Source organism: Callospermophilus lateralis, chromosome 5, assembly GCF_048772815.1.
Source record: "Callospermophilus lateralis isolate mCalLat2 chromosome 5, mCalLat2.hap1, whole genome shotgun sequence".
Classification (NCBI taxonomy): domain Eukaryota; kingdom Metazoa; phylum Chordata; class Mammalia; order Rodentia; family Sciuridae; genus Callospermophilus; species Callospermophilus lateralis.
The window spans coordinates 145,985,615-146,009,080 of NC_135309.1; the positions used below are offsets into that span (position 1 = coordinate 145,985,615).

Here is a 23,466-nt window from a genome sequence, read left to right on the forward strand (position 1 = left end):
GACAACACTACAAATGAAAATGGACCTATAAAGTCAAGTTACATATAAGTGTCAGTAAGATATCACTTCATACATTTCTATAACACAATATTTATTTTATGAGACAATTTAAAAATTGAGGAATATGACATATTTTTTAAAATTTTTTTTTAGTTCTAAATGGGCACAATACCTTTATTTTATTTATTTATTTTTATGTGGTGCTGGGATCAAACCCAATGCTGCACATGGTAGGCAAGAGCTCTCTAGCACTGATCTACAACTCCAGCTCCTGATCTCTTACTTAAATATAAAAGGACATTCAATGTTCAACCCAACTCCAGAAAAACACTTTTAATAATTCTTTTTAACTTTTAGACATAATGATTCCTTTTAAAATTTTATAGTAGACAGAGTACTATTCTACTCCTTATCCCTTGATCCATATAATTATCTCATCTCAAAATACTAATACTTCTAACATAACTACTGACATGAAAATACATCACTTATGTATCACAAGTACTTAATGTTCCACTGATAGTTTTATAAGTTTTTAAAATGAATAAGCATATCACCAAAACTTAGTTTTAGAAATACAAAGTATGATTAGTCTCTTCTTTTAATAATTCATTTTTGCATTATAAATTTGTTTTTGTCCTTTCTACCTTAAAGGAAAAACTCAAAATATCAGATTTGTTGTCAGTTGTTATTAACAACATAATTTAAACTATAGTCTTTGTGGGGCATGGTGGCACACGCCTGTAATCTTGGCAACTCGGGAGGCTAAAGCAGAAGGATTCCAAGTCTGAGGCAAACCTCAACAACATAGTGAAGCCCTAAGCAACTTAGTGAGACCATGTCTCATAAAAAATAAAAAACTAAAAAAAAATGGATGTGGCTTAGTGATAAAGAGCTCCTGGGTTCAATCCCCAGTACTGCAAAAATAAATAAGCTTTAATTTTTTTAGCTATTTTTACTTATGAGAAGATAAAATATAAATACCTTTTAAAATTCAACAAAGAATTTATTTTTTAAAATATCCATTTATTCTTTACCTATTAGTAAATATTATTTACAATAATATGTAGTGATATTGGAAAATTTAAATGAAAAACAGGTAGACAAATGTTGTTTTCATTAGAGAATCGAACTGATTAACATTAATAAGACATTTTTGCTAAAGTGATATTTTGGGTGTGTTGTGGAACACTTACACAGAGAGGGCAGACAGAATATAGGGTGCAGATACCTGACACATGAAAGTAGATAAGATAGGGTGTGAGAAGTCACACACAACTGTCCATTAACACCTTTTGAATTCCAGCCAAGATTCCACCTTTCTCTCTAATCTCACAAAAGAAAACTAAGGGAGAATTTCTTCCCTAACCCTATGTTTTTTCCCTATAATTGTTCCTCACCCGACCTTTTGCACTAACCATGACCTGAGGAATCTAGAAATCCAGCAATAATTATCTGGAAAGCCCTAAATTATGTTATTGGAAAGAAGCTGGACAAGCTGAAGGGTTTTGTAAGCTATACTGGCTGTTGGTGTCAAAGATCAGGATTTAGAAATTAATATTCTAATTAATTAACCCTACCATTGTGTAGCTTGAATAACTGTAGTAAAATAACTCTACCTCCCTTTTCTTTAAAATATCCTCAGAGGGAGAACCAGACCTGATGACTCAAGCAGTCCCTTCAAACTATCCCAGCTCCCCTAAAACCAAAATAAAGCAAACAACTAAAACCCAACCAATAAATGTTTTTAAAGTTTTAAAAAGAAAAGATACCCCAATACAACTATGAGTATGAGAAAAGTAATGTTAAGCTTCTTACCTAAAATAAGTAGCAATGCAGAGAATTACCACTAACATAGGATAATATATATAGAATCCATCTGCAATAAAGGATAAAACTTTCATGGAACCCATAATCTGAAGAGCAAGAAAAAAGTAAGTTAAATCAGCATAGTTCTATATTTTTCATTCCTTCTTGTCATTAGAAAATTTACCTACAACCATAGTCATATTAATAAACTGAATTTATCAAAAAATAGAAGCAATACACTAAGCGGCCAAATTTTTTAAAATTTTGTTTTTTTAATGCAATTTTCTCTTAAGTTTTTAATAGTCTTATTAAGGTTAATATTTTATAGGTCAGGTCTTTGGATACCCTTCTAATAGACAACTTATGTACCAAAAAACATTTTTTTTATGATGAGAAGCAAAATCACTTTTATCCAGTCAGCATTAGTAATTACATATACACTGTTAAGAAAAAGTTTAATTTTTTTTTCCAATGGTACTAGGGATTAAATCCAGGAGTGGGGACTATACTACTGGGCTCTATTCCCTGCCCTTTTTTATTTTGAGACAGAGTCTCACTAGGTTGCCCAGGCTAGCCTTGAACTTGAGATCCTCCTGCCTCTTCTCCCAAGTAATTGGGATTACAAATGTCTATTACCACACTCAGCAGGAGAAATTTTCAGTCACAAAAATGATTTAAAAGTGCTATAGTACATTTTTGCCAGCATTAAAAGAAAGTTTACAATAATGATCTCTCATAGAGATAATGAATTCTGTTTTCTGGCCATACTTACAGATGTATAAGCAGTTGGTTGAGTATTCTTGTGAGAGATGGATGAATCCATATGGGTCAGACCCAAGAAATTAAGACATAAAGGAGGAGTCAAGCGGCAAAATAACCTGCAGTAAATATTTTTTAAAACCAGAAAATATAAAAAATAGTGCAGCAAAAGATATTTTATATTACATTGAATGTACTAAAAACATTTCAAATCATTATAGCTATAGTATTCATTTATTTGCACCATATACATTTTGAATTTTTAACATGAACATCCCTTAGTCACTTGGGAGACATTCTGAAAATCCTATTAATCATATCCCCCTTAAAACCATCAAAATCTACATGGCAAAACTACAGCCTCAGGCTCCTTGTCACAATGGTATCCCATAATTTGTGAAGTTCCTTTGTATGCACCTCTTTTAACTCTACTATCTGTGCAATGTATCTCACAGCATGGCAATCACAGTAACATTCTCAAGGGGTATGGTACTCTGTACATAAAAGATCTAAAGTTGCATCAAAATGTTCATTCTGACAGGTATAGTGAGTATAAAGGGTTGTTCAGTTTTAAAAAGTACCCTACAAAACTTCATATGTAGAGAATTGAGTGTGGGAAGAAAGAAGAAACGAGAATATAGAGAGGTATTATGAGGAAGCTCTTTTGTGGTGAGATAACAGTTCTGGATCTTGATTGTGATGGTACCTGTAGGAACTTACACAGAAAAATGAAGCACTGAAAACGGTGACAACTAAATATTGTCTACAGAGTAGTTAACAGTAATGATCCAATTTTTTTGGTTTTGTTATTATACAATAGCTATATAACATTTCATTATCAGGAGAAGTTAGTATACATAGGACTCTGTGTAGTACATTAGCAACTTCCTTCAAGTACATAATTATTTGTCAAATAAAAAAAAAAATCTTCTTTTGTTTTGTTTTGTGGTGCTGGAAATTGAACCCAGAGCCTTGTGCATGCAAGGCAAGCACTTTACCACTGAGCTATATCCCCAGCCCCAAGAGTCTTAAAGATACTTCAAGTATCAATTCCTGTGAACATCTTTGAGCCCCACCCTTAGAAATGCCTCAAATGACTGATTTGACAATACATTGTGCAACCCAGCCCAACCTAGAGCCATTTCTCTAAACTCTAAATTCCTCAGGAAAAACTATTCCTGTTGGTTTTCTTTATATTCTTCAATTCAGTTTAGGCCACTGATTCTGTGAATATTCTCTAAGTATGAATTAATATTTACAAACTTTCAATTGTTTCTATTACTTATTTATCTACATACTGAATCTCTAATTGGTAAATTCAAGCTCACTATGTCTTACTTCTCCTTTGTAATCTAGGATATGTAACATTGTGGTTTAAATATGAGATACTCCTTGAAAAGCTCATGTTGCAAAGCTCTAGAAATGAAATGATTAGATGATGAGAGCTGAAACCTAATAAATTGGATTAAATCATTTGATGGATTAATAATACAAATGAATTACTGGGTGGTAACTGTGAACAGTGGGGTGTGTCTGGAGGAAGTAAGTCACTGGGGACTTGCCCTTGAGGATTATACTTTGTCCTTGGCTCGCTCGCTCTCTCTCTCTCTCTCTCTCTCTCTCTCTCTCTCTGTTTCCCAGCTTCCATGAACAGAATAGTTTTCCTCCTCCATGACCTCACAGCATGATGTTCTGCCTCACTTCAGGCCCACAGAATTGGAGTCTACTGACCATGAACAGAGATGACTGAGACTTCTGAAACTATGAACCCAAAATAAACTTTTCCTTCTCTAAGTTGTTCTTGTCACAAATCTTGATCACAGCAATGACAAGCTAACTAACACACCTAGTTTAATCTCAAACCTCAAGGAGGATTTATCTGCGAATCAACAAACATTACTCAATATTTAGCCTTATCAATCATATCATAGAAATATATGCAACATCCATAAAAAAACAATAAATGAGAGGTCCATTATAATATATGTAATGGAGATATTTCTCTTATTTTTAAACTCAATCCAACTTACATGCCACTGAAAAGAAGACTGTAAGCATCAGTCTGGTGATGTGAAGCCAAGTAATAATAGTTAAATACACGAATCCTAAATACAGTAGAATAAACACAGATACTTAGGAAGAAGATAGACAGAAAGCAAGCAATCTGAAAAAAAACAAAAACAGAACAGTTTAAGACTAACGGACTTTATTATTTTATATACTATAATAAACATTACCCTTCATTTCCTAATACTTATTGATGTCCTAAAATTAAAACACAATAAAGTAGTTTTTAAAAATCATCTAAGAAAATGAAATTATATAAAAACAATCTACATTACAACCAGTTCAACATCCTAGACCCATAAATTTCAAATATACCTCCTGAAGTGAGCCTGTTTTCCCATTCCCTTGACAACTCTTCACATGAACATTATAAGTTATGTAGCTTCATTGGCATAAAGTGGATCAAAGTATTCTCATAAAACAATTTTTCACTAGCTCTCCTCAAATACAGCTCTTAGTGTTTTATACTCTGGGTAAATTGATGAAGTTCATTTTTGGAAGTATGACTAATAACACTGTGGGAAACTTAACTGGTTTTATTATTACTGGAAGAAACATATGAGAAAAGATACAATAGTTAAGGATTATGCTATGAACAGACATGTATTTTATGACAGATATGAAATAAACTGACCTCAATATAAATATAATTGTAAGTTCTTTCTGCCAGCTGTATGAAGACTGCAAAGAGGGATAAGACAGGAGTTGTGCTAAAGAACGTGCACTCTGACCACACAACAATCACAGAGAAGATAGACAAAACCACAGCAAGTATCCTGTAAAACCATGGTCGCAAAAGACATTCCCAGTACCATTCTGGAAAATTAAAGAAAAATACAATTAGGAAAACTAGAGGAGTAAAAGGGTATTGACAATATTTCAAAATCTCTCCCAACAAGATAATTATAAAAAGAAAAATAGCAATTTTACAGTGGATGGATCTTGCAGACAAATCCTGACCAAATGATCACAAGTAAGGGGACAAAGTGACATGGTGCTTCTTGCTATGATGCACTAAGAAGAGCATGTTATCTTTGCTATGGTTATTTCTGCTCAAAATGCATAACCTACATCTAATCATGAGACATATCAAACTCAAATTCAGGGACATTGAATAAACAGCTGGCCTGTACTTTCCACAAACACCTCAGTTATAAAACACAAAGATTAAAAACATTAAAGATTAAAGGAGACTTTATGGAGGATACATGCTCCTACTCATTTTTTCCCAATACTCTGGAGGGCACTGAAAAGAAAACAGGGGCTAGCGTTGTGACTCAGTGGTAGAGCACTTGCCTGATGTGTGAGGCACTGGGTTCGATTCTCAGCACCACATATAAATAAATGAATAAAATAAAGATCTATCAAAAACTAAAAAAAAATATTTAAAAAAGAAAACAGATTTTGAAAACTTTAATTATAAAAGTTATTTTTATTAAAAATCTTTCATTCTTGGGCATTTCTAGTTTTTCTCTAGTCTTCATAAATAAGACTAGAATGTAAATAAGCAAAGAGGATTTCTTAGGTGATATTTTAGTAGTATGTCAATAGGACTCAAGCTGATGATTTATAGTTGCTTAAAATTATAATTAGTTTAAATATATATCACATATATTATGCTTGGGATATTACATATATTTTTGCAATACATTTTAGAATTTTAATCATTTTTGAAGTAACACGGGAAACTAATGGATATGATAATTTTTTTTTTAGTATTTTTTTAGTTGTCAATGGACGTTATTTATATGCAATGCTGAGAATCAAACCCAGTGCCTCACACATGCTGGGCAAGTGCTCTATCACTGAGCTACAACCCTAGCTCAGATGATATATTTTTACAAGTAAAATAGTTACCCCATATTAGCACATGGTATAAACTAAATAATACAAGTAAAATTCAGCTTTGCACTAAGAAAATATGCACTTTTTCCTGTAGAAAAAATACTACTAAACTTTGAAATTTATATGAAATTCCATACCAACTGTAGGATTATAAAAATACTGGATAAATCGATTTTCAGGCTCTGGTGATTGAAAGGTGTGAACAAACTGATGAGTTGCACTAGTTTCATTTTTCGCTACATCTTCTAGATAAAATGCCTGTTCCAAGAGAATCTGCCATTGTACTTGAGTTCGACGGTGCCTCTGAACTGAATAAATCACCTAAAAAACATAAGAGGGTGGATGTGTTAGTCTGAGAGAACAGTGTGTCAACCTAATGATCACCAGTAAGGGGACAAAGTGACATGGTGCTTCTTGCTATGATACTAAAAATGCTAGTGAGCATTTTTTATTTTTATTTATTTAATTTTATTTTGGTCACAACATGAACATACTAGTGGTATTTACTGTGTAGGGTCAAGAATTTTTTTTTCTTTTTTTTTTTTTTTATGATATGATAGTTCCATAGACTGTAACAGTTCTAATCCTTATTCCTCAATTGCCCAGAGTACCACTGTCTGGAAACACAAAGTTAACACATTTCAAAAAAAATGATATGTATAGTATGGAAAGAAATTTTAGATATGAATTCAATCAAAATTTATTTTTTGTGTGCAATAATTATAAATCTAGTTGATTTATAATTGCAAATCTAACTGAAAGAGAAAGAGCTATAATTAATTATTTAAGTTACCTGTTTATGTAATTTTACCAGACTCTTTTCACTTGGATAGGTATTACGCTTTTCATCAAAATCTTCATAATCATCCATGTTCCTACCCATTTTTTCCTGATACTCTGTAGGACACTAAAAAGAAAACAGATTTTTAAAATATTAATTATAAAAGATGAAAATTTATTTTTATTAAAAAAATCTTTCATTCTTGGGCATTTTTAATTTTCTTGAAAACATTTTCTTCCTTTATTGGCATCTCTGAATAGATTTTCACTTGCTCACATTTTTTAAAAAATGTTTTAAAAAATGTGTTCAGCTTCTTCTCACCTCTATTAACATTAATCTTTATCTCAGATATACTAGCTGAGGAATGGTCGAGACAATGGTAGAGGCAAATGTACCTTAATTGCAGGTAAGTTTACCTATATGAAGCAAATAGTATTGAAAGCATCTGAAAAAAATGTCAATTATTTTTCTAGCTAAATTATGAAAAACATTATAAGAAATCCAAGGTGCTGAATTTTTGAAAGGCACAATACAGAGAAACACATGTAGGATCTGGGTTATCTGCCATACTACTGGTCACTTATTACCTATATGAATTTGGGCAAGTTAGTTAACCTCCCTAAATAGGTCTCAAAAACTTACAATTATGAGAAAAATGGTCAGAAACTATGACTAAAATAGCCAAAGTAACACTAGCTAACAATCAGTACAATAGGAAAAAACATATTTCAGTGGTTCTCAGGCTGCATAAAAGACAACTGGGGAACCACAAAGAACTGTGTTTGGAAGTATATGAATACCTGTAACTCAATACCACCTCATCAAAACCTTAATTATATGGTTTCTTATTAAATACTTATTTTATACTTCATAATGTCAGTTATTTCGTGATTGATGATATATACTGTAAAATGACATTTAGAAAGCTAGTTGCAAGAAATTATAAAGGTTAGTTTATCTTCTTTTTTTTAATGTTTATTTTTTAGTTGTAGTTGGACACAATACAGTTACTTTATTTATTTATTTTTATGTGGCGCTGAGGATCAAACCCAGGGCCTTGCACATGCTAGACGAGCGCTCTACTGCTGAGCCACAACCCCAGCCCCAGTTTATTTTCTTATAAAAGAAATGCCTTCAGTGCTTAAATACAATGGCACCTTAAAGGTTTATCTCCAACACTGTGTCATAGCAATTATTTTACATAACTCAATATTAACTCTATCTTCATGTTTTAGTGGAAAATATTGTCAGTAATTAACATTAAACTTATAATAACAAGAGGAAAAAGTCTATGTACAAATTACTACTGGTTTATGGTTAATATTTCCATGAAAATGCACTGGGAAGACCTGAACCATAGACATTTTTATACTTTTATGATGCTTTTGTTGTTATTACATGTTAATTTATATATTATGTAATTATATAGTTTAAAATTACCTTTTTAAGTATTGTATCAACACATTTTCTCAATGGGTGGTTATACTTGATGCTTTCATTCACTTTACGAACCTCCTATAACAAGAACAAGAGGAATAAGAATATTTCCATTTCTACAGGTGAGACATTTCAAGCTTACTAAAACTTTACAAGTTTAATTTCAACTCAAATTACTAAGCATTACACAGGTTTTTGTTTTGTTTTGTTTTTTTACTGAATAAGAGTTCTTAAAAAGACATGCAGAAGTATAAGGCAACTGAATTGTATCTATATGCTCACTTTTTATTACTTTCTAGATTTATTCCCTTATCATTTGCTTACTTAATATACAAAGATGATTAAACATTATTTAAAATGTTCACAAAGGATCTGATAAACTGATCCTAAGAACAGGACTGTATTACTCCACCATACTCATCAAGATGAATTATTTCATTTATCTAAAATACAGTGAAGAAACCAAAGAAAAAGACTACACATGTCACAAAGCACCTGATGTTTCCAATAGGAGAATACTCTAGAGCAGCCACAATTGATTGATTCATCTCATACTTGATTATTAAGATCACCCCATGTCAGCACTGTGGTGGCTATAAGGTGACCATAATACATACAGAATAGCAAGGTTGGAAGGCATTGCATTGTCAATCTTTGACTCAAATTATAATGTAGTGGTGAGATAATTAAATAGATAATTTAATGAAAGGAATAAAAGAGTTAGGAAGAGGATTTTTTTATAACCATACTGGGAATTGAACTCTACTGAGCTACATCCCTAGCCCTTTTATTTTTTAATTTTAAGACAGGGTCTTGCTAAGTTTCCCAGGCTGGCTTGAACTTGCTAGCCTTCTGGCTCAGTTTCCTGAGTCACTAAGATTTTAGGCATATGTCACTGTGTCCAGGCAGAAACACAAAAAATGAGAATACAGAAGAAATACAATTGATCCATAAATGTCTAAAAAGATATTCAAGCTTACTAAAAACAATTATGAACTAGTAGTTCCTAGGAAATATTCAATAATATTCATGAAATAAAAACAAAAGAGTTGGAACCACTATTTCAGGCAGAAGAAACTCCACATCACAATCTGGGAGTTAAGAGGGAACTGAGCAGGATGTTAAAAAGAATATTGGTGGCTACAATTTGGCTCAGTGGTAAAGTGCTTGTCTCACATGTGTGAGGCACTGGGTTCAATTCTCAGTACCACATACAAGTAAATGAATAAAATAAAGGTCCATCAACAACTAAAAAAATATATATATAAAAAAAAGAACATTGGGACTATAAGGCAGAGAAGGGCTTCAAGGGATAGAGAACTAGAGGCAGAAAAAGTTATGAAAAAATATTTAATTATATGACAAAGAATCACCATCCTTAATATTTGAATAGCTCTTACTACTAAATAGAAAAAATAAGAATACAGAAGAAATAAAGTTGGTTTATAATTGCAATTATAATGTTCAAACTTACTATAAACAAATAATAATTTTTTAAAAAGAGCTTTCCTGCAGAGTTAAAAAACTTGACATTATGTAGTGACATAAGAGTGTAAGGAAACAGGCCCTCCATATGCAGTAAAAAATGATATAATCTATTTGGAAGATTACCTGGCACTGTCTGACAAAATTTAGTATATGCATACTCTAGGAAGAATCTATACCAACAGATACAGTTCCTGTCAAGAACTTCTTAATGAAGAATCTATACCAACAGATACAGTTCCTGTCAAGAACTTCTTAATGAAGAAAATAGACATTAGTCAAGTAGAAATGATGTGGAAACTGCTGTAAAACAAAAAAAAAGTAAAATCCTCTGAGGGGGTATAATCTCTTGTAGGAGGCTTTCTGATACACTGATAAGCTAAAGTGAAATACAGGCTCAGGTTGTAGCTCAGAGGTAGAACTCTTGGCTAACACAAGGTCATGGGTTTGACCCACAGCACCACAAATAAAATAAATTAAGTAAATTAAAATAAAGTTGCATATGATTCCAACGTGGCTATTGAGGCCTAACTAGACAGCCGTACTTCATTTAAAATTAGATAAAACAAAATATGTAGAAGTTAGTCAATTAAAAGGAGGGGCAAGAATATTCCAAATAGAAGAGCAAGGACAGCAAAATCGAAGGTCTCCAGGTAGAAGTGAACAAATTGTTTTAGACAGGAAAAAACAAAAACAAACAAACAAACAAACAAACAAAAAGCCAGCATGACTACAGAGAAAAGTCCTGACTAGCACTTCACTAGTCCCAAGAAGAAAATCAAAGTGCTCCTAAAAGGTATTAATAACAATTTATTTTGAGGTAAATGTGTGAGGCCCAAATGCAAGAGTGACAAGAACAAACTTGAGTTTTTAAAATGTCCCCTTGAAACATTATTACATTTTAATTGTCTATTATTAAACTGCCTTAAAGTTTGTAATTGAGTACAATTTTATCCTACTTTGAAAAATGAACTACACAATCTGACTGTATACTCTATATAAAATATTTTACCTTTAAATTATTTAGATATGTTAAAGCAAAACTTTCAATACTTTATTGAAATAACTATTTCAACTTTTAACATTTGCTACATATGCTGTGAATTTAAGTTTCCTTAAAAAATTCACAATTTTTGTAAGTATTGGAAGTATTTGAAATATTAGTCTGTTTCCTTCATATAAAATAACATAACTTTAAGCTCTTTCATCAATGTGCCAAATCAATTATTTTGTAAGCAGGACAGACAATATCCATGAAGGTGGGCCAATAAGCAGTTTTCAGTAGAAATAAGTAGCTATTTCTTCCTCTTTAAAATTCTCTAGAAAAATAACAAAATTGAGCAGTGACTTTTTAAGGTATCTAGTAATACCTTTTGAATGGTTTGCTATGGCTTTTAAGTTTTATTGATGCCTCAAAAAAAATAGATGCACAGATGTATTACATGTGACAAGAACAAACTTGTGTTTTTAAAATGTCCCCTTGAAACATTATTACATTTTAATTTTCTATTATTAAACTGCCTTAAAGTTTGTAATTGAGCACAATTTTATCCTACTTTGAAAAATGAACTACACAATCTGACTGTATATTCTATATAAGATATTTTACCTTTAAATTCCAAAGAGATACATATTTTAAATATACCAAAGTAGTTTTGATGAAACTGCATTTGGGGATTATGTGGATATCTAAGAATCTTTTCCCTGCTTGGAAAGTATCATTGATTGGTTCCTTATTGCTTCCTTTTTTTGGAGGGGGGTGGTACTGGGGATTGAACTCAGAGGTGCTTGACCACTGAACCACATCCCTAGTCTTATTTTGTATTTTATTTAGAGATAGGGTCTCACCCAGTTGCTTAGAGCCTTGCTTTTGCTGAGGCTGGCTCTGAACTGGAGGTCCTCCTGCCTCAGCCTTCTGAACTGCTAGATTATAAGCACGTGTCACCATGTCCAGCTTCCTTATTATTTTCAAAATACATTCTGGACTTTTCCATTTGGCATTCAAGGCCCAACTATGACTTTATCTTTTGAAGATAAACTCTATATTCTCTTTGATTTGGTTTAAAACATTCTGATATTTAACTGGAATGCTTTTAGCTATCAAAATTCTATTCATCCTTAAAGACCCAGGTCACACCAGGTCATACTATATCTCCTCTAATTACTATTCAGATAAGAAAGCTCTCCATATTAGAGCGTTTTCTTTGTATCATTCACATCACATTTACCATACATTATATGGGAGGATACAGTTTTCCACTCTAGACAGTTAATATTCTAATAGTCAGTTCTACATAGCACTTCTTATGGCAGAAAGACAATAAGTACTTGTTTATGGGCAAATGAAATCACATTCAAATCATGTTTTTTTACGGGTAAGGGCGAAGGTTTCTGCCATCTATGTGAAATAGCTACTATTATAATCCATTAAGAAAAGAGGTGTTTCTTATTCATATAGAAATTTTTCTCTTATCTAAAATTTTTTAAATCCCCCCACTTTAAACCTATGAATACTAAAGTAGCATTGAAGGCACCAATGTTTTTTCTTCATTTTCCACACCTTATTTCTAAGTGCTTCTACCTAATAACAACATCTATTTCATTCAGTATATTATCAAATATAAATTTTCAAATATCTCGAATTTTTCTTCAGTTTCAAATTTTCAGGTATATCAAAATATAAACATAAAATTATTAAATGTAAATTATCTTCTTTGAAAAATATGATAACATTCATCATAGACTTGAGGAAATGTATTCGACTTGAGGAAATATATTCGAATATTTAGATATTTATTCCCACTTTTTGAATCAACGTTTGCTACAGTTCTTACATTTTATAGAGAATAAATGTGAAAAGTCAACATAAAATTTTCCACAGTGCACTTTCATTTGTTCATTTATTCATTCACTTAAAAAATGGATGCTGAGGGTCTATGAGTCTGGGAAATAGAAAAAGCACTAGGGATTGAATTGTATCTTCTAACAATTCATATGTTAAAGCCCTAATCCCCAGTACCTCAGTATGCAGTCTTATTAGAAATAGGGTTGTTGCAGATAAAATTAGCTAAATTAAGACAAGGCCATACTGGAGTATAGTAGGCCCTAATCCCACATAACTGGTATCTATAAAAAGGGAATTTGAATACAGAGACACACAAGGAGAACACCATGTAAAGATGAAGGCAGAGATCTAAAATCCAAGGAATACCAAAGACTACAAGCAATCCAGAAACTAGAAGGCAGGTGTGACGCAGATTTTCCTGACAGCCTTCAGAAAAAAACAAACTTGCCAATGTGTCAATCTTGACTTTTACCCTCTAGAACTGTGAGAAAATGAATTTCTGTCATTTAAGCTACCTAGTTTGTAGTACTTTTGTTATTGCAGTCCTAGGATGCTAATACAGAAGGCTTCCCCGAACAATTCTCATTTATGTTAAGACCTGAAAATGAAGCAAGAATTAGTTGAAGAAGGTCAAGAATATTTCAAGAGTGTGGGAAAAGCATGTTTAAAGACAGAAAAGAGAGGTAATAAATGTAATAATTAAGAGATAGTGGACTGGATTTGATCTGATTGGATGACCCCTATCTGTTCTTATACTGGAAGACATGAATGCTCATTCATTTATGTATTGTCTATGGCTGCTTTCATGCTACAAAGACAGAGTAGTTAAAACAGGAGACCATATGGCACACACTGCCTAAAATATTTACCATCCGGCCTTTACAGAAAAGAGTGTGCTAGTCTTTATTATAGCACAAGCTAAAGTTAGAATTTCTGGTTCTACCACTTACTAGCTATGTGATATATAGGATATGTGATATATATATATATATATATATATATATATATATATATATATATATATGATATTTATCACATATATATGTGATATATAGGATATGTGATATATACTAGCTATGTGATATATAGGATATAGCTATGTGATATATAAGTTAAGTTACTTCTCTGTGCATCATTTTCATAAAATGGGAATTAAAAATAAACTCTGCTACAGCTATTGTTTTAATTAAATACAACTGACCCTTGAAACTGCTCAGATCCACTTGTATGCAGATTTTTTATTTTTGGAGGTTTGTAATTAAAAAAACCCAGAGGGCTGGGATTGTGGCTCAGCAATAGAGTGCTCGCTTAGCACGGGCGAGACCCAGGTTTGCTTCTCAGCACCACATAAAAATAAATAAATAAATAAATAAATAAAGCCCCCCCCTCCTTAAAAATAAATAAATAAATAAAAACCCACAGATGGACCACATAGCCTAGAAATATTGTAAAAAATATTTTTTAAAATTAGTTCTGTTATGAATGCATTAAATGTACATAGGAGAGTCTATTATCATTTACTACCATAAAATATATACAAATTTATTCTAAAAAGTCAAAATTCATCCAAATGTACACACACTTACAGACCATACATAGCACCATTTGTAGTCATGAAAAACATTAAAAATGTAAAGATACAGTATTAAGTCATAATTGCTTAAAATTAACTGCAGTATATTGTTGAGAGCCACAGCCGAAGGGGCCCAGCAAACTTCCAGCTGCCAGCTGATGATTGGCTCACAGCAGCCCCAGCAAACTTCCAGCTGCCAGCTGATTGGCTCCTCTGCGGTGATGCTCATTGGGCTGTTTTCCCACCCTTTCAGACCACAGAGCTGCTCATTGGGGGACTTTTTTTTGGCTCCGCCCACACGACCCAGCCAATCGGCCTCAAGAGCAGGAGGAGTGGGGGTGTGGAAAGGCTTGTGGGAAGTCGGTTGTGGCAGTTGGGCTCTGAGGGAATTCCTGAAGAGCTCGTGTGGTGTGGCGTGTGTGTGTGTGTGTGTGTGTGTGTGTGTGTGTGTGTTTGTTCTAAAAATAAAGTTCTTTTCTGCTTGATAAGTGGCTAGTGAATTGTGCCCAGCCAGAGTGCGGCAGTATATATGACTGTAATACATTTCGTAGCTACCTCTTGTTGCTGTTGAGGTGAGCTTAAGTGTTGTGAATCTCCACTTAAAACCCTGTAGCCCTGTTCAGTTCCTCTTCTCAGTAAATTGCATAGCTCAGTAAAAAATGGTCTCTCGTTGGTTCTAGTGTATATTTTACCATATATGATACACATATAAATTTGTGTTAATCAATTATTTATGTGATTAGTAAGACTTTAGGTCAACAACAAGCTACTAGTAATTAAGGTTTTGGTTACCAAGAGGTACTTAAATCACCGAGCCACATCCATAGGCTTTTTAATATTTTATTTAAATTATTAAATTAATTATTAATCTAAATTGCTTAGAGCCTCCCTAAGTTACCAAGCTGGCTTTGAACTTGAGATCCTCCTGCCTTAGCCTCCCTAGCTAATGGGATTACAGATGTGTACCACATGCATAGCAGTAGTTAAGTTTTTGAGGAGTCAAAAGTTATGTGGATTTTTTATTACATGGGGTCAATGCCCTTAACCTCTGCCATTGTTCAGGGTTAATTGTACATTAATATATGTCAAGTATTTAGAAAGACTTAGGCAAACAGTAAGTCTAAAACTGTTTTCTTGACGTTGTATTGATGTGCAGTTTTACTGGTGGTATACTCATATATGAACAGAGGAAAGTATGTCTGATTCATTCTACTGTCTTTCCTGTTTGTTATTATTATCATTATTAAGTTTAAGGAACCAAAGTTGAGTGTTACATAAATATTAAGTCTAAAGAATTGTTTACTGTTTCATTATTAGCAAGTCTGAGTAACCAAAGTGACCAGAGTAAGGAAGATGGGGGATTGGGATAAGGCTGGAGAGCTAAACATGGGCCAAATTAAATTTTTGTAGGCCATATTAGAACTTTAGGAGTTAATGCTAACTCCTTTTATGAATAAAGGCTTTCTACATGAGGTTTTAAATTGGCAACTAACATCACCAAAGTGGCATGTTTTCTTCTGGGAGAAAAAATGTCTACAATACCTCTTTTAAATTCATGACCAAGTTATTATTTAACACAGCAAATTTTTATAATTTGTTATATATTTTTGTGTACATTCATAAAAGTAATGACTTTCAAATTATACTTTGAATAAGGTGAAGTTGGCTCAAGTAATTTGCATTTTACAAGTGAATACAATGAATTGCCTAATTAAGATTACAGATAGGGAAGAAAACTTGCTGATACAAACTTTCATGCAAATTATTTTCAGTTTCCCACATGGTGGGATTGCCTTTGGTTAAACTTTCAGGAACTAATGTCCTCTGATCACTATTTTCATTTCCACTATTTTAGAGTAACCATATAACGTATTGTCTAATCTGGGAAATTTCTGAGCATAAAAGAAGGCACTATTGAAAGTTCCCCAATACAACAGGCATAACCTTATACTACTGAAAATAATTTCCCCGACATTTGTCAGAAGAAGATGACACCTCAAAAGATTGCTTGCTTTAGCATGTGTAAGGTCCTAGGTTTGATCTCTAGCAATAAATGAAATAAGAAGTTATTCTGATAGAGACATCATCAAATTTGCATTTTGAAGCCCATTCATGTGCTACCAACAACCAAAAATTTGGTGACAAAAAGGAGTTACATAATACTTGTGAAAAGTTGCTTTTGTAAGATTTAAAAATGCTTACCTCCATAACATCTTCCAAATTCTCTTCTGCATCTGCTTTCTCCGTCATCAGTTTGGCTGCCTTGAAATAAGTTTTCATAAGTAGATAACCCCTTTTAGCTCCATTCCAATATGACCGAGGAATTTCCACCAAGCCATATCCCAACAACAACACAAGAAGAAATAGACCCCATGTATTGGCAGCAGCTATTCCAATTGTCTGAAGTTGGTTCCTGAGAAAGAGAATAATAAGGCTATAATAAATACATCTTCCTACAAAAATGCAAAGTAAAACTAACTAGTATTAAATGCTTTTTCAGAAAACTGTCCTAAAAGATGGAAAAATTATTATATATATATATATATATATATATATATATATATATATATATATCTTCAAATCCTGTTATTTTTTTTCAGTCACAGCAAATAAGTATATTTTAATGGAAAGATAAAACAACTATAAAAATGGACTTTAACATAAGAAACAATGTTTCAATTATCATCAAAATTAGAACCCACGATAATTCATGGCAAAAAAAATATGCACATATTTTCACAAACAAACATACTTTTCACCAGGTACTTTTTTTTTTTTAATATTACCCAAGAGAAGGCTGAAAATTTTCAAATTAACCTGTGTCAAAGCCAATCTACACAAATCCCAGGAACATAACAGTGACACTTATCACTACTACTCTATTCCTAAATTTTCAGACCTGGCTTTTTGCATACATTACCCATCATAAAAACAAAATAGATTTTAATATTATTGAAATATCTAAATCTAAAATAACTTTCAGGACAAATATGCTCTTAAACTACAATTAAAACAAAAGGTACAAATATTTACAAGTTCTGGTGAGGAAAAAAACCAGCTATTTGTTCATCTATAAAATTTGAAGTCCTATCTAAAAATAATGTTATTAGGTGGGCACAGTGATTCATGCTGTAGTCCCAGAGACTTGGGAGGCTGAAACAAATGGATCACAAGTTCAAGGCCAGCTCAGAAAATTAGTGAAGCCCTAAACAACTTAGTAAGACCCTGTCTCAAAATGAAAACTAAAATGTTTTGGGGATATAATTCAGTGGTAAAGCACCCCTGGATTCAATCCACAGTACCAAAAAATAAAAACAATGTTATTACTTTTAATATATAGCTATTAGTCAAAGCATTAATCTACCACTTACTGGTTACATTTAAAGATGCTATTCCACATTTTCTTTCTTAGTAATAGAGATTATTCAAATATTCTTTGGGGGGAATTAATAAAAAAAATTTGGAATATTTCTTGAGAAATGACCTGTATATATGAAATAAAAATTGATTTTTAAAAGTGCAAACATTCACAGAATGTTAAGAACACTACTTTTCTTACCATTCTAAATGTAAACGTGGGTTTACAGCTACATAAATTAAAAATGCTCCAAAAATCAGCAAATAGGTGCCATAATAGATTGCATTCTCAATCAGTGCAGTTTTTATTTTTCCAGTGATAGAAAACCCTCCAGATCTTGCATATGACTGCATGAAAGGTAAGAGAATCCTAGATGGAGGGAAAAATATAATAAAAAACAAAACGAAACAATTATATATCTATATAATTTCAAAACACAAGAAATACATAAATCTCAAATTTAATGTTCAATTCTCAGTAATAAATACAGTTATGAGTAGTTACATGTTAATACTGAATAAACATTATTCGGTGACTGTTTATTTTTGTAATATTAAACTTGACAGAAAGCAAATACCCTAAGGCAAGAAAGAGCACTTCCTAGGAGAAAAGGAGGCCACAATGACCAGCAAAAAGTACGAAAGTGTTAAATGACTTCAGATGAGTCTAAAAACAGACCTTTAAAGCCTTTATGCAGAGTTTGGACTATACCCAAAGAATGAGAAACATTTTCTTTAATAGTAAGAAAGGTATGATCAAATTTAAATTTTCTATGACTTCACCAAGGACAATGGATGGAGAGGAAACAAAACCAGAACTAACTGGGAGTGGCAAGGGTAGTAGTAATAAGAAGCAGAAGAGGAAAAGACTGGTTGTCAACCTACTGATTCTAAAGTACCTAGAAGATATCCAAGGGAGACTTCAAGAGGAGGAAGTAGTTGACTACCCAACTTTAGAGTTCAGAAGAGAGAACTTAGAAATGTCAACTTTTAAGGAAGAAGTAAAGAAAAAGGAGAAGAAATCAGAGGAGACTGAGATAGAACAATAGAGGGTCAAGGAAAAAATTCAAGGAGCAAGTTAAACAAAAACCAGAGAAGGAAGTATTTGAAAGTGGAAACATAAAACAATAGAATAAAATGCTGCCAAGAGGTCGAGTAAACTGATGACCTCTATGTGTGAGTGGAGGCTTGGGTGTAAAAAAATGGGTACACAGGTTGTGGAATAAGTAAATAATGAATAAATGGAAATGTCAAATGATAGTTCATTTAAGAAGTTTGGCTAAGTAAGATAAACCATGGTATGTACATAAAATGAAATATTTTATAGAAATGAAAAAGAACAGAACACTAATACATACAATGTAATGTAGATGAATCTTCCAAATATGTAAGCAAAAAAGAAATGCAACAATATCCATACCATACACCTAATGTTTATAAGGTTCACAAACAGGCAAAGCTAATCTATGGTGATGCAAGACACAATAATGGTTATGGGGCTGGGGTTGTGGCTCAGTGGCAGGGTACTTGCCTAGCACGTGTGAGGCACTGGGTTTGATTCTCAGCACTGTGTATGTGTGTGTGTGTGTGTGTGTGTGTGTGTGTATATATATATATATATATATATATACATATATATATATATATATATATATTTTTTTTTTTTTTTTTTTTTTTTTTAAAGAATCGTGGTGACCTCTGTGGTTAGTGGATGACTGGGGTAACATGAGAGAGGCATCTTGGGGAATTGTTCATGTCCTGAATCACCATTATCTGAGTGCTGGTGTATAGATGCATTCATTTTGAAAAAAAGTCAAACTAAACAGAATATGCATTTTTTTCAGTATAAGTTTACACTTAAATTTTTTTAAAAGTCTCCAAAAATTTTAGTCATGATAAGATCAACAAGGTGGAGACTGGAAAGGTATTCGAGGTGAAAGACTTTTTGTTGTTGTGCCAAAACTGGAAATTATAAATAGGTAACAAGAGGTGAATGGGGTGAGTCCACAATTTAACGAGAGGGGTTAGCTTAACAAGAATGACTCTTCTGTCCTTTGAAGAAAGTTTGTTAGTGAGAAGCTAAAAGAACTGCCATCTGATGACTTCTATTTTCACTGTGAGGTTGACAGAAAGTAAAGTCCTATGCTAAGAGTAAGCGTGACTTTTAGGAAATGAGTAGAAGACAGCAACTAAGAGGACAGAAGTTTCGAGTGACTGGAAATATTTGATGTACAGAATAGGAAAACAGATTAATGAAGCAAAGAAGGAAATTCTGGCAACACTGAGGGCCCAGCTGGTTAACACGCATGAATTTATTGGGGCACTACTCTATTCTGCTATGCAATTTGTCTTTTGTAATGTTTACCACCTCCCATTTGAGTCTGGTTGCCTCCAGAATATCTTGAGATGTTCAGTAGGGAGTGAGTCTGAGATTAGTGCATAGCAGAAGGACAAAGCTATAATGGGGAGAAAGCAAGATTCTGGATACATGAAACCATGGCTACAATTCAAAGCCATGAAGGAAGAGTCAGATAAGATGATCAAACATAAAATTTTAGGGAAGACTAATATTTAGGAAATGAAGGAAATTCCCCTGAAGAAAAGTCAGAGGGTTGGGATAAAGAGACAAAAAGTCAGAGAATAATGGTGACCTTGGCAAGAGTAGTTTCATGTAATAATGGGTTAGAAGAAGACTAGATTGAGGGTCACAAGAGAAGGCAATAACTGCAGGGAAACAGTGACCAGGAAAACTTTTTTCTATTCTCTATATTTTTGGTCTGTTTTCCCTTTTCTTCTTTTTTGTTTCATTTTTTTTTTAAGATAAAAGAGACATGAGCTGGCAGAAAGAAGATACAGAGTTAAGAGAAACAATATGTAACATATGAATAAATTGCAAAATATGAGGGTTCACTGAGAAATAATCACATTTTTTGGTTTATTTTGGCCAAATTTTTAAAAATTTTGTCCATCACTGTCACTTACCATGTTAAAAATTGTGATGTCCAATATACTACCCTCCAGAAAATTGGCATGATTCCATCAGGAATGTAACTCCATGGCTTAAAACATGGATGTTGGCTGTTTAACAAAAATTTAAAGCCAATTAATCACAAACAATTTTAAGTTAAATGAATTATATAAATAATTTGTGTGTGGCAAAGTTCATTTACATCAGGTTAATAATTACTGATTTTCATAAAATTTCAGGAAAAAACTTAGAATTCAAAGCTGACTGTCAAACAGAAAAAATGTACATGATACAAAACAGTTTGTTCTAAAAAGGAATGATTATGGTTTTCAACTTGCATTGTATTTTTTTAATATCTTTATTTTTTATTTGTTTTATTTTTATGTGGTGCTGGGAATCAAACCCAGGGCCTCACACGTGTAATGCAAGCGCTCTACCACTGAGCTACAACCCAGCCCCATTGCAGTGTATTTTTAATCATTGGTTAAAAAGACTCATCCCAGTTGCAGGGTTGGTTATGTTTTGTTTTGCTATTACTGTCTAGCAGAAGAGGTCAGGCAAGAGAAGTCACTAGGTGATTAATTCCTGGAAATTGGAATGTAAATTATATCAGTCACACCAGCATAGCTCCTGTGGACATGCACACTAGCATCTGCTTGAATTTTCTGATGATGAGTCTCTGACCATAGATTCTTCCACTTAATAATCTTCCTAGAGTGTGAGAATATCCTTTAGTCTAAAGACTTTTAATGCTATAATTGCTTCTGGTCTATATCTAGTTTTTCATGGTTCATCAAAGAGAAAAAGCATATACACTTTAAATTTACTTTTATTCAAGTTAGAATATTTTATAAAAGCTGCAAAAATAACCACACAAATACTAAAACACTGGTAAAAGTCTTATATCAACATAGACTCATTTTTTTTTACTTGGAAATATAATATGAATTCAATATAACCTTTTGACAATTTAAATTTTATTCATTCTTACTGCAAAAGTATGATGTTTTACAGGATATGAAATATGAAAGGAGTATCTTACATAGAGAATGACCCCCTTGTTCTTTATAACAACTTTGTAAATCACGCAAAAGAGAAAATGCATACTCCTTTATTTATTTAGTAATGGTGCCAAAATCTAAGAAAGTCTAGGCTCTATTTTAAAAATTTTTTTTTAATTGTAATGGACACGATAGTTTTGTTTTACTGTGGTACTGAGGATCAAACCCAGTGCCTCCCACATGCCACGCGAGCACTCTACAACTGAGCCATAACCCCAGCCACTCCATTTTTTAGATATGAAACAGACTAAGAGGAAAAAGGTTTTGGAAGGTACACATTTAATAAGGGGAAGAACCAGAGCAAACAATTAGTTTTTTTTTTTTTTCTTAAGCTCTCACTATCATCTACTGAAAGGCCCTGTGTAACAATAAAGTTTAGATTTAAGTATTTAAAGCTTAGATTTAAATATTTAAAGTTTAGAATACCACATAATAAAATAACTACTAACAAAGAATGAAAATGGGAAGATCAGTAGAAAATAAGGATAACTTTTCTAAATACACAATCTGGATGATAAAAACTGCTAATTTTTAAGCAATTTTCTCTGCAATAGTTATATTTAAAAAAAGAAAATGAAATACATACCTTGGAATTGGGGTAACAATTGCTGTACTGTTATTTTCAGGAGGGCTGGAATTTGCAGCGGCATGCCTACACCGGTTGTATATTGTCTAAAGCGATGAATACATGGTTTAAACAATGAGAATCAAAAAGTTACCAAGTACTCAAGGGATATTAGAGTTGGTAAACCTGCCTACCAAAACTTACCTTCCTGGCTATGCTGTTTAACAATGAAATTACTAAAATAACATTTAAATTCTAAATATAAGTATAACCTTATACAATTCAGCTGTCTTAAAAATAATATATCTCAAAGAAACTGCACAATTACAGTTGCTTTCTAAATTGCGAAAATTAGTTTCGCATCTTACCGTACTAACATCCAGAGGCAGTATGAAGACGATAAGAAAGCAGAGATACCAAGCAAGCAGTGTTCCAACAATTACAAGTCTATGCTGTTTCTTAAAGTCTCCGTATCGATGAAGTAGGAATAATGCCAGAAAAAAGACAAAAACAATCTCGAGTCCCAAAGCTGCACCACTCATTATTGAATGTTCACTCTGATGAACCAAAGCTATTCATGTATGCTTCTGAACCATATCTATTCACTGAAAAAAAAAATAAAAAATAAAATGTAGCATTAAAACTGGAAGTGACCATTTGGAAACGTTCTAAATATTTACTAACATATTCATAACCTCTTTGGAAAACTGTCATGCTTTACATTGGACAATGAATAAGATGAAGAGGATAATCCCGAACTTTAAGTCCTATATCTTACTTTTCAAAGCACATCTTAAAAATTTCATATACAATTGAGCACAGTGGTGCACACCTGTAATCCTAGGGACTCTGGAGGCTAAGGCAAGAGGATCTCAAGTGTGAGGCCAGCCTTAGCAATTTAGTGAGACTATCTC

The 23,466-nt window shown here is 32.7% G+C and overlaps 1 protein-coding gene across 2 annotated transcripts in view; it reads right to left on the bottom strand.

The window, feature by feature from the left end:
* Lmbrd2 (LMBR1 domain containing 2) overlaps positions 1-23,466 on the bottom strand; it is a 50,422-nt gene that overhangs the window by 14,419 nt on the left and 12,537 nt on the right. Inside the window, exons 2-13 of one of the 2 annotated variants that reach the window (XM_076857376.2) lie at positions 22,921-23,157; positions 22,574-22,659; positions 20,941-21,036; positions 18,161-18,328; positions 16,804-17,014; positions 8,702-8,776; positions 7,274-7,387; positions 6,618-6,801; positions 5,270-5,451; positions 4,599-4,732; positions 2,582-2,687; positions 1,819-1,916 (exon numbers count right to left, since the gene is read on the bottom strand). In XM_076857376.2, the coding sequence (XP_076713491.1) occupies positions 1,819-1,916; positions 2,582-2,687; positions 4,599-4,732; positions 5,270-5,451; positions 6,618-6,801; positions 7,274-7,387; positions 8,702-8,776; positions 16,804-17,014; positions 18,161-18,328; positions 20,941-21,036; positions 22,574-22,659; positions 22,921-23,094 (1,628 nt within the window). In that variant the 5' untranslated portion in view covers positions 23,095-23,157. Of the gene's footprint in view, positions 1-1,818; positions 1,917-2,581; positions 2,688-4,598; positions 4,733-5,269; positions 5,452-6,617; positions 6,802-7,273; positions 7,388-8,701; positions 8,777-16,803; positions 17,015-18,160; positions 18,329-20,940; positions 21,037-22,573; positions 22,660-22,920; positions 23,158-23,466 lie in introns of those variants that run through there. The other variant, XM_076857377.2, reaches the window with a different exon arrangement.